Source organism: Condylura cristata, unplaced genomic scaffold (assembly GCF_000260355.1).
Source record: "Condylura cristata isolate star-nosed mole 26May11 unplaced genomic scaffold, ConCri1.0 scaffold00019, whole genome shotgun sequence".
NCBI classification, from domain to species: domain Eukaryota; kingdom Metazoa; phylum Chordata; class Mammalia; order Eulipotyphla; family Talpidae; genus Condylura; species Condylura cristata.
Genome location: NW_004567120.1, coordinates 22922635 through 22935320, shown reverse-complemented (window position 1 = coordinate 22935320; position 12686 = coordinate 22922635). Strand labels below are relative to the sequence as shown.

Here is a 12686-nt window from a genome sequence, read left to right as displayed (position 1 = left end):
CAGCAGTGTACTTCGCCGATCTGCCTGTTCTGCTCCCCACTCTGTCTTTGGTGAATCCTATCACCCTCCACATCTCTGGCCTGTACCCCAATTCTGTATGAATAAAAAAATAATAAATCTTTAAAAAAAAAAAAGGGCCAAACTATTAACTATGAAAAATATGTTTCCTTGAGTCACTGGATACCAGGTAAGTTGAGTTATTCCAAACCCATAGTTTGTAGTCTCTTTCAAGGCCCTAGGATTTAATGTCAATAAAAACTGCATATATTAATATATGTCAAAGGTGCAATAAATAGGAACTACAGCTGTGGCTTTCATAAAGTGTAATGTAAGGGTTACAGCCATGCCCACATCTTTTCTGTAAGATTAAGAACTTCATATCACATGTTCTATATGTGATATACTTAGCCTGTCTTATTAACCACTTAATAATGAATAATATCATTAAGTTAGGAATATATTTAAAGATACATATTAAAGTGTATATTTGAAAGAACACCTGTTACTTTATATGATTTTCTAAGTCATAATTAACTTTATGTAACATATCATGAAACAGTTATGTTATTTTCTAAACCTGATGTGGGGAACCACTGTTTTTCTTCAACTGTTAACTAGACAGTATATTTAAAACTGAACTATTTGAAACCAATTTTATTTGCAAGAATTCCCCAATACTCATTATGCCCTTACTGAAAATTTCACCCTTAATGAAAATCTTGGCAGAAATTTACTAATGTGACACTGATGAGTGTATGGACCTTACCTTGTGCTGGTATCTAGTGTCAAATGCATGTTTTATCAAAAGATTCTTTATGACAGAGATAGCTGTACATCTTATCTCATAATTGTCCTGAAGAGCCATGGAGGTTTCCCTCAGAAGTAGACCAACCAAGAAGTGATGCTTGCAATACTCATCTGACAAACTGTATTCAAGATTTGAATCTGTGGTACAATGAAATTTGATACCCATTTAACAAAAACATTCAAAAATTAACATTCAAATACTATATTATTTAGTAATACTGTGATCATGCTAGCAAGTGCTGTTATTTGATTATGATGGATCTGAACAATTCTTTCATCATACAGAATGAGCATGCACACTTTTACAAGACAGGAGCACTCATCATTATGGGTTGGGTGATTGCCTTGATTTCTACTGGTTAACACAGTCCCCAGATTCTCCCTTCTCCCCACCCCAAGAACAAAAGGGTTCTACACTTGGTAACGTCTTAACACGTTTTTTATGTCTAAAGAGATTTAGTTCTAATTACAAATCTAAGTATCTCTACATATTACTTCATTTCCTTATCTACTTATCCTTTTCAAATAGGAAAAAGAAGAGAAAATAGACAACTAAATCACTGGAGCAGTATGAACCACTGACTGTTTTAGTAAATGTTACATATTGACCTGAATATAACGGGATATAAAAACAAGAAAAACAGCCTTATCATATTCTATTCATCATCAAACACAAATCTCTTCCTTCATAAAATCTCTAAAGTATGGGAAGCATGTTTGCTCCCTTTTAGATCTTTAGTACATGGTAACATCCTGACTGGCCCTCCCAGCAACCCAAAAGGGGTTGTGAACAAGGTTAGTCATCTTACAGTAGAACTCTACTATCTTCATTTCCTCTTCCACAACGTTTCATTTCTTAGACCACAGGCTGACAGCTGTCTTCTATTCTTTTTTTTTAGACTCTTTAACACTTAATATAATGTTATGTATTCAATGAGGGATTGATAAATGTTGTTGAGTAGTCCAATTTAATCCTAAATCCTGATGATCTGGCATCCCTTTCTTTCCCCTGACTACCTCAGTGGTATCAAGAATTAATGGGCAAAATATCTGAATACCTGAGGTGTTGGTGAATACAGTGCTACTAAAACTACTGCTCAGCAGAAATGCCCGTAGAGACCATCATAGGGGGTGTTCTTCCTGTTAGGTCCTGCTTTCTCCATGAATCACAATCATTTCTATGCACAAGGGCCAGTACTGACTAACCCAGGGGGCCTGACAGGCCAGACTTTGCAATGGTTTTTACTTCAGTGATTTGAATAAATCCTACCTGGTAGTTTCTCCCACACCTTGCAAATTACAGCCAAGCAGTCATTAAGCAGGATCAAAGGAAAGGAGGCAAGCCTGAGAGAGGATACACTTGGGAGAACAAACCCTTCAGCCCCCACACTGGCTGATCAGAAATTTGTTTTCCTGAGGGCGGTATTTTAAGTTGATTTCTCTAGCAATGCTTGAGCTTATGTTTAAAATCAACACACCGCCTCCTATGTTTCCTTGGCACATTAACAAAAGCCTTGTTTGGGCTAGGGAGGATTTGAAAAGCAAACAAAGCCCCCATCCATCTTAGCCATTCATCAAATCAATTGTTTTTAAAGACAGAAAACTTCTTTAGAGTGAACCGAGTTAAACCTACCTACTGAAGTCAAACGGTCCACCGCAAATGAAAAAAAATCTAATTAATATATGAAAAGAAAAGGGACAAATAAAAAACACAGTAACATAAGAATAGTGCTACACAACAAAGCATTCAATAAAACTAGCAATGGAGATAACTGAAGGCATTTTATAAAATTAACATACATATATATTACTGCTTACTCTGCCTCTATACTTCTCTTTTGATGCTTCAGTCATGCACTGGTGTATTTCTTTATTTAGTCTCAAAAGACTTCAAACATTATTACAAAGATCAATTTTACTAGGATCTGGCACTTGTTCTTAAGCAGCAACCTATGTAACACCTGATTTCTTCATAACGCAATTATATTCCTAACACTAAGAAGGACATACAGAATACGATGAATGACCTTATCTTTAGAGTAAATTCTGAAGTTACTTTTAAGTTAGCTGGTCTCATTAGAAAATATCATACTACACTAGAACTAGTAAGAAAAAAAAAAAAGGAAAAACCCAATTACAAATAAGTGGAAAACTCAAATGCGTACCTTGAACTCGTTGAAGTTTAGGTTTTGCAAATGCCATGGGCAAATTCAGAGGAATGTAATGTTCATGATTACAAATGGTTTGCAGAAAATCAAACTTGTACTCTGCCAGAATCTAAGTGGAAATAAACTATCCATTAATTCACATTTAGTAAACACTGCCCAGGTCCGTAAGTATACACACTGTATTCATTTTCAGAAGGCAATGTTAGGCAGTCTAAGCATATTCTGAAATGTGACTTGTGTGAGGAAGAGTTAATGCAGCTAGCTCAAGACTGGTCTCCTTACAGAGGATTGCCTGCAAGGTTGCTTGTTGGCTGGCATTTGGAAAACTGGATTTTGAAATGTTCCCTACAGAAGGTTGTACCTCCTGTGCCAGCCCACTCAGACAATTGTATAAATAATGTGATTTATGATGAACACCTGCTTTGCTTTCCTTTCCTTTCCAAAAATCTGGAATTTTGGTCAGCTTCCAATATAATGCCAGCCCCCAATAAATCCCGGAAGCCCACGTCTCCAACAGGCTTCCCTGAACAGTAATAGTGCCCAGGCCTGGCTCCAGGCTCACTGCTGGACAGCAGGCAGGCGCTCATGGAGTGCCACAGACCCCACTTGATGCCTCTTTCCCTTCCTCTTCCAGCTAAGCACCCTTCCCATGTCAGTCTAGTGAACCTTAGCCAAGAGCATGATTATACGCTGAGTCCTCTAACTTGGTCTTGGGGCACCGCTCCACCCCAAGACACTGTTTAACATTTCCCGCTTTGACATTCAGCTATATGAAATGAGATGAATTTGAAACAGCAGTTTCAAATCCTCCAGGAGGATAAATGCCACCCTTGGTCTCAGGCTACAATGTCTGCCCCTACTACAGTCACACCTATGGCTTACCTTAGGGTCTTTGGGGCTGAATGCAGATATATAGTCATTTATCAAATTGAAAACAAATCCTCTATCCATTAGTGTCAAACAGCGCTATAGAAACCAAAGCAAAATGCACTCTTAGTTACATAATTCGAAAAATCTGTCTAGTATAAGTTTTCTTGTTTTTAACTTTAAAATGTGTTCCATGTAAAGGAGATGCCATTATCGCTTTTGTACATAATAGAATAGTTTTCAGAGCTTTGGGTGATCTTAAATAAAGAGATAAAGGACAGGTAATTTTCATGAGAATTGAGACTCAACTGTACAATGTTCAAAGTAAAAAACTACACACACATATATGCCTACGTATAGATGCATATACATAAACACACATGCATAATATATATACACGTAATCTATTCAGCTATGCTGCTTTATTTGGGGGAAGTGTTAAAGCTAGAGAGTTGGCCTATGCAAGCTCTTCAGACCAAAAGAAAAAATTTTTGTATGTCCTGTGAAGTCCTGGCCTATGAAACCATTCTCCTCTCCAATAGTTCCAATAGCTTTTCACATTTCCTAGTGTCATTCTCTAATCTGAGGCTTTCAATAAACATCTTTGGTGTTCGTTCTGTATGATTTCAATCATAGGGGGTACGTCAAGCAAAAAGCAAGTGAACTGAGTAGAAAAAAACCCCAATTTTTAGACTCTAAGAACAAAATAGTGGTAAGCAGAAGAGAAGGATGAAGAGGAGTGGGCCCATTGGGCATAAGGGCCCTACTGTCTGAAGGATGAACTAGACTCTCAGTGGCTGACTTAGTGTAGTGTAGACACATGATGATTTATAACTATGCACACTGAAAACCGAATGTTATAAATTAATGCGACTTCAAATACATACATAAACTTTATCCCCTCCCCCTGTACAAAATACCTCTGCTATTTCACCATTGCCTACAAACTCAAGAGTAGAAACCTCAGCCTCATGTTCAAGGCCTTCCATCACCTGCACTGGATGATCTGCCCAGCTCTACTTGACACATTCTAAAATCTGCACAATGTACTTGTTGCTCACCTTACACAATTTCTGCATGCATGAATCTCATCTTTGTTCATGGATCGTCTACCTGCAACAAATATCCTTAACTCTTATCTTGGGGAAACTTTAAACTACTCTTCTAGTCTCTGTTTACACTGCCTGTCATAATCCCTTTTTCTTGTTTCCCTATTTTGTCTGTATTTTCAGTGTAGCAGGTATTACACTTTATCTTGTTTATGTATTTGAATGTGATTACAGAGACAGCCTTTCACATCTTGGAATCTTCACATTAGAAGACAAATACATTTTTGTGAATTGAATTTGGTAAATACTGTAGTTCAATCAACTGTTTTCTTCCCTTTCCATAATAATGTTCAACTTCATGGAAGAAACTGATATTTCACATTTCCGATAGTCTCAGCCTTTGTTTACCTTATAAAGATATGTCGCTATTTGGCTTTGTAATATCCAAAAATTATGTAATGATGCTAGAACTGAAAATTCTGGCAAAGAGAAGTTTTATATCAAAAAAATATGCTGAATATCTGAGACCTAGTTGTGAATCTTTAATTAAAAAATACAAGACTATGTTAGATATTAATATTGCTTAGACAGATTATTGACCACAAGGTTCTTAACATATGATTGCTATACAGTGAAGAGTTATGAAAACGAGGGGAATGGTTATTTACTACATGCCATAAAAATCCATGCCTATACTCTGCAACAAATTAAACAATGGCTACTTTAGAGAACAGTTGCATTCTTGTATTGTCCCTTAAATGTGAAATACAACAATGACAAATGTGCTTTCACAAATATAGGGTTTTCTGATATCGATCAAACAAAATCGTCTCATGGGGGTGGGGAATGAACGCTTTTATTAATTTACACACATCACATCTGCAAACAGTCTGGTTTAGTTTGAATTTAGTCTGGTTTAGAGTTGCAAACTCAAAAGATCAACAGGAGTCAGAGGAGCAATTTAAATGCAAAACAAGAATCAGGAGTAGACTAGGAAGTAATGGGGATCATGGCAACCTAGAAAATACATGCCCCATCTGAAGTATCTGATTTAATGTATTTGAAAATGAGCATTGTGTGAAGCAAACAAAGCCTGCCTTCTGGCTAAGCTTTCTGAACAGGACCTCTGCTTTAATTAGATATTTCAGTGTACGTCTGTGTGTGTGTGTGTGTGTGTGTGTGTGTGTGTGTGTGTGTGTGTGTGTGGGAGAGAGGGGATCAAATCAAAATTGGCTATTTAACTGAATTGACGAATCAGTTCAGTCTAGAGTTTATGAAGACCTCGTTGAGTCTCTAGGAGGTGGGCAATTTTCTTCCTTTGACCTTTAATACCATACTGGTGAAGAATAGTTCCTTACCATTTTCTGGTTGCTCTTAACTCACCTTTAGGAAGCTAGCCAAACTGTAATTGACATTTCTGGACTCATCAGGAATCTCTGCATATCGAATAGTCACATGGGGAATGATCGCAAGAAGCAATGAATGTAAGACATGATGATATGCCTCAGGAAATCTCTGGTTTCTGGGAAGCTTAAATTAAATAGACACAGAAAAGGTTAGACTTGCAAGAAGTCCACATCAACTGCCATTTTTATTTTTAAACACATTATGTTTTTTAACTGGAATATAATTTTCTACCAACTTAAAAATGATGTCTACTTCGACCATGATGTCAGCTTAGACCACAACTATCTGGAACTCCAATAATATAACTGACTGACAGCAACAAGACCAGGTCATCCTGACCTGGCTTTGGAATTATATTCCTGAGATTTAGGTCCATTCTGTTGTTTATTTTATTTTTTCTTTGGCAACTAAATATATATATATATACTATGTTCCAGAAACATGTCTATTGCATAAAAGGTTTTTAATTTTACATGCTTTAGGCCTTTCTAAAAGCAGGTTATTTCTGATTTGCTATTTGCTCTTCTCCCAAATGAATGCTTTCAACTTAGCCATTTTAAAGTCACAAGACAAAGGCAAAGTTTCAAGGGTAATGCATTTATGTACTAAATAATTATAGGAAATGAATGTATGTAGAAGAATATCTAAAGATTAGACCAATAACATATGACCAATACATCCATTTCTGTAAAGCGAAACTGAAAGAGCTAGAGGCTAAGAATCCATCACACCTAAGGGCTTGTGATGTATTATGAACTAAAGTTCTGTGTGGAGGGGATATTTTAATCGCTGACAGTGTTTCTAAACGGTCCACACTTATAAAAACTAATCATCTTTTATTTTATCATTGCTTTTGTCACTGCTACCTGCATGTAAGATTAACCTTTCTGTCTATGGTTAAGTATTTTTCTCGAGCTTACTTACCTTAATTTTATTCTCTTCCAATAAGTATGTGGCCATAGACTTTGTAATAATCTCAAAGAAAAACCATGAGTACTAAAATAGACAAAGAATAAAATCAATCTTTAATAGTGACCCAATGTTCAACCTTAGCAAAGTTTGAGAAACCATATGGATTTTCTCTCTGGACTTTAGTAACATTTTAAAGTGATACAATTCACTAGCAAAGTCCCACCGAATACTTTTAAACCATGCTGGACAAAGGTAATGCCGCTCACACCTAAGGGCTTATGATGTATTATGAACTAAAGTTCTGTGTGGAGGGGATATTTTAATCGCTGACAGTGTTTCTAAATGGTCCACATTGATAAAAACTAATCATCTTTTATTTTATCATTGCTTTAATATTCACTACATATAGTGAAACTGATCATTGCCTGTGCCTGGGTGGGGGTGAGGAGGCCGACCACCCAGCTCCGACCATGCTACATTAGGGTCAGCCCAATCAGCTTAGGTGTTGGCCTGCAGAGTGAATTTGAAGAATACAGAGAAGACTCAATAAACGTACCCTAAGGTACCAGAAAGTGAAATTCTACCACTAACAAAAATGGTAAAAATAATGACACGCAGAGGAGCCACCATTGGAGAACCTACTATGTGCCAGAAACATGTTAAATACTTTTCTTATATTTTAGAAATGAGAAATTGACACTTTGGAGTTGTAAAATTACAGGTTAGACAATTATGATGTGGGGTTATAGGATTTTAACCCAGGTCAAGCTGATCAAAATTCTTTTATTGCACATTCAGCTTAGGGTAGATGGTGGGGGAGGGGGGTGTAAAGGTTCTGTGGAGAACCTGAGGAAAAGGCCTCACACCAAGAACACGAAGAAAGACGAAAAGTGAAATGCTGGCAATTTGTTGCCCTTTTGTCTACTGTTTCCTTACCTTTAGCAGTTTGTTAATTGCTAAAAAGTCTGCAGACTGTTTCAATATAGCTATCATTGTGGTAGCCAGGGTCTCGTGTATCAGCTGGGTCTGAGGAGGATTTGGCTTTTCAGGCCGGAAACTATACTACAAACCAAGAAAGTGAACCATCAGACAAATTCTCACAGAAAATAAATTGTTCAGAAAGAAAGCTTACTTCACAAACCTTTGTAAAGGATCTTAAATAATTATCCAAGCCTTCTTCATGGCACTTTGACACAATATGTAAGAGAACCCTGAAACAACATTCATGAAAGTCATATTAGGCTACCATGAATTACTATAGTTTCACAATTAAAGAAGGCCACTGAAAATACCTGATGTGAAAACACCTAACTCTGAAAATACCTAACAATTAAAAGTGAGACAAGTACCTAAGATGTAAGGGTAGTATGGGCTTAACAAAGGTTTCAGCATCTAACGTGCACAGGGTCTTGGAGAATGTATTTCCAGGTTCAAAGGAAGGATATTCTATTTGGGCATCCCAGATGCTTCGTCTCTTTCTAAATCTCTGGATACATGGTCATAGCTCCCACACTGAAGATTCTGAATAGGGTTAATAATGCCATCCCCTTTGCTGAGAACACAAGGAAAAGGCCAGAAACATAAAGGTGGAAGGGATGTCAACAGATGGGGGAAAGAGAAGAGAGAGTGGACAAGTGTGATGATAGAGATTCAAGAGAAAAGGAACTGGATAATCATACAATTTTCTTAAGATTCTAGAATGTAACAGTGGTTCTCAAACTTGAGTATGCATCAGAATCATACTGCAGGTATATTCTTGGCCTCTCTCCTAGATATTCTGACTTTGTAGGTCTGGGCTGAGGTTCCATGATTAGTATTTTGAATTAGTTCCCAGGTCACACTGATGCTGCCAGTATGGGAGCCACATGCTGAGAACCACTGGACTATAGTAATACTTTTTACACTTTCAGCAGGATCATCCTCAACAACAAAGAGTAAATGTGATGCAGTGTTTGTGGCTTGAGTCCTGATGGAAGAGGCTGTTGCAGTAGCTGCCAAGAGCAGCAAAGCCAGAAATATCCAGAACTAAGCAGTTCAAAATGTTTTTGAAATCTCCTGTTTTAATCTCAAATTTCAGATTCATTCTGCAACTACTAGACCATCCATCCATGGAGTTTATAATTTTCATATTTAAAAAAAAGTACTCTAAATCAAATTTGCTAGCCATTGGCCATTCTACCCAATATGAGAACCACTAGCTACATGTGGCTATTTAAAGTCATTAATATCAACTACCAGTAAAATCTCAATCTTCAGCTACACTGGCCACATTTCAAATCAAAAGCTAACTGTGGCCAGTGACTGCCATACTGGACAGCACAAGTGGAGAGCATATCCATGATTGCAAGAAAGTTCTATTGGACAACCTTCATCAAGAACAATAATTCTTAAATTTTTGTATTTTGGCACTCCCCCCGCCCCCAAAACATAACAAATGACAACTACTGTCCTGAAGCCAAGTTCTACCCTCAAATCAGATTTTAGCTGATACGAAAGTGGTAGAAGACATTTTTAAAAGCTCCCCAGGTGAGTGTAACATGTAGCCAAGTTTTGGAACTGGTTAAGAAAAATGGTAGTTTATTCTATGACTCTTAGCCCCACCTACCCCTGGAAACACAAGTCCCCCAGTCTGAGAGGCATGACACTAGAGAAAACTTATTAGATTTCTGAGTCTGGGGTTCCCATCTGGAAGATACATTTATATTTAAAGTGAAGAACTGCAAAAGGAAACAAAAATTGCTTCTCCATGTCACAACACAGAAACTCACATGGTACAGTTGATAGGAACGTCATCTTCCTGGGTCATATTTGTGAGCACTCGGAAGAGTTGCATAAGAATTACAGGTAGAAACTGTATCATGACTTGGATCTCCATGGCATGCAAACACTAAAATAAGTCATTATTAGTTATGAAAATGCAGAAATAATCATTTCCAAAGGTGAAATAACAAAAAATCAAGTAACAAGAGAAATAGCCACTAAGCTCCAAGCTCACATAAATGTGAGCTTCATTGGATAGGGGACCTGGCTAATTATTTTACTCATATCTGTAGTTTAGCCCCTGGTTTTATCAGTTTGTTTACTATAACATACCTTAGTGAAAATAGTAAGTACAACTAGAATAAATAGGCTTTCGGGATAAACTCAACTAATTCTTGGCAAAATATTCAATTAGGGTGGGGAGTTTAGGTGTTAGGAGGTCCCAGGAAGTGGCTGACTGGCAGCCTGGCCTTCAGAGTTTGGGGGGGGGGGAATGTGGGCCATCAGTTAACCTGTTGATAAGTGGGATTCAATACAGCATGCTTATGACTGGCTTTATGCTGACACCATCTACAGAACTGAGGCAGGTCTGCCTTCTTTCCTCAAAGTGCTAACATTCCATCTCTAGAGACATGCGAGTCACCATGAAAATGAAGAACACCGAAGGGATACTAGCAACAAAATTTGTCAAATCTCTTCTGCCTTCCTTTCTCTCACATTTATTCAATAATTCATTTAACTGGTCAAACAAAGAGAGGCAACAAGTGGGGCCTCCCTGGTGGACTGGAGGTTGAGTCTCAGCCCTAGCACCCTACAGCCTCAGTTCGATCCCCGGCCAGGAAACTGGCCCACATGGTGCAACAGACGTCTCCTGTCTCATCTGCTGCTCCCCTCAGCAGTGTATTTCCCTACTCTGTCTCTGGTGAATCCTCTCACCTCTGGGCCTACACCCCAGTTCTTCTACACATAAATAAAATCTTTTTTTTAAAAAAGGAAACACATTCCACTGAGCCCCTTTCTACAATTCAGTGCTTAATACTACGGGAGACAGAGCAACGATTAAGACAAGTCTCTGTACTCAGTATTCAGTACTCATCTTCACAGTCTCCCTTACTTTTGCTACATTTTCCCAGCCTTTCTCTCGCCATCCCTTTTCAGGACTCTCAACTAGACTGATACAATGACCTTTCCGTGCCCCCAGAGCTCTGTGTAGCTTCCTTTCCATCGGAAGCCTGAAGAAAGATATTGAGCTCAAGGAAATGGTGTTTCCTTCCGGTTCCTGTGTGCTTCTGCCCCTCTCTTCTATGCTTACTGCCATCTCACCCCCTTTTTTTAAGGCCCTCCAACTTATAGCCAAATGTGTCTACTTAATTTCCGAATAGGTCCCTATACAATTTGCTCGACTTCGAATGCCCAGCTCTTTACAAATTCATCCTCTTCGAACTGGAAGGGATAATGCTAAGTCAAGTAAGTCAGAAAGGGAAAGACAAATGCCTAATAATTTTATTCATATGTGGAAACAAAGAAACAAAACAAAGGAACTGACAAAACTAAACCCAAAGAAATCTATAAATACGGCTAAAGAATTGAGGTTACTAGGTGGAAGGACAGGTGGGTTGAGGACAAAGGAGGAGAGGGCCCTGGGGGCTAGGAAAAAGGACTATGGGCATTTTGGTGGTGGCGGTGGTATGGTCACAGATACCTGAAATAGAAGGGACCTAGTCCCTTAATCAGACAAAATGTTGTAAATCAACATTTCCTCAATTAAGATAAACCATCTTCCTCAAATACTGGTTAAATCAGATCACCTCCTGCCAAGATTTCTTTATGCCTTCCACTACCTGAGCCAATGCTTCCCAGCCTGAGGCCACTTTATCCCTCAGGACAATCAGCAAAGCTCAGACATATTCGCCTGTCACAACTGGAGGGTGCTACTGACATCTAGTGGCTCAAAGCAGGAATGCTGCAAAACATCTCACAATGCACAAGACGGCCCTGCCAGAGTGTCAATGGTGCCCAGAATTATCCTGCCCAGAATGTCAATGGTTCCAGGTTTAAGAAAGTTTGACCTAAGGTATTAAGTCCGAGTTTCTTAAGGCCCACATAAATTTTCAGCCCCAGCTCATCATGCCCAACAAGGCCAAGCTGCTGTCTGGACTGCTCCTTGGGTGTACCAAAGGCATCCGGCCCCTGTTCAGACTTTAAAACTCAATCCTAGCCCTGTTTCCAGGTTTAGGTCAAACCCCAACTTCAGTGCACCCATTCACTCACTCATTCACTAAAGGGTACTGAATGAACTTTCAAGTGTATCCAAAACTAATGTGGTTCCTAACATCCTGCAGTTACTGGTCTAATGGGGCGTGGATGCGGGGTGGGGGGAGGGTGGCAGGGAAGACACAGAAGGAAACCACTGCAGTACAAATGGTCCACAGTACAAAGCGGTGTGCACCAAATGCACAAAGGAAGAAGCAACCGCGTCTGCAAGTGAGGGAGGAATGTGAGGTGAGGCTTCAGAGAGACACCTGAGGGTTAAAAACAGAACACTGTCAGATGGAAAAGAGAGCTGGCTATTCTGTGTGGGATTCATCCTGCCACCAGCACTGCTTCTCTAGAACTTATACTCAACACAGGAGCCAGGGCAGTCTTTATGAAAGGCAAATTCCACACTGCCATTTTCCTCTTGGAACAAGCAAAGCCAACCACCACAAAAGCTGTC

The 12686-nt window shown here is 38.8% G+C and overlaps 1 protein-coding gene across 1 annotated transcript in view; it reads right to left on the bottom strand.

Moving 5' to 3' along the window:
* The window catches only part of DOCK11 (dedicator of cytokinesis 11), a 174944-nt gene that overhangs the window by 66775 nt on the left and 95483 nt on the right, over positions 1-12686 (bottom strand). The window contains exons 23-30 of the mRNA XM_012727072.1: positions 9979-10097; positions 8352-8421; positions 8147-8272; positions 7223-7294; positions 6275-6421; positions 3858-3941; positions 2973-3084; positions 767-945 (exon numbers count right to left, since the gene is read on the bottom strand). Of these exons, the coding sequence (XP_012582526.1) occupies positions 767-945; positions 2973-3084; positions 3858-3941; positions 6275-6421; positions 7223-7294; positions 8147-8272; positions 8352-8421; positions 9979-10097 (909 nt within the window). The remainder of the gene's footprint in view (positions 1-766; positions 946-2972; positions 3085-3857; positions 3942-6274; positions 6422-7222; positions 7295-8146; positions 8273-8351; positions 8422-9978; positions 10098-12686) is intronic.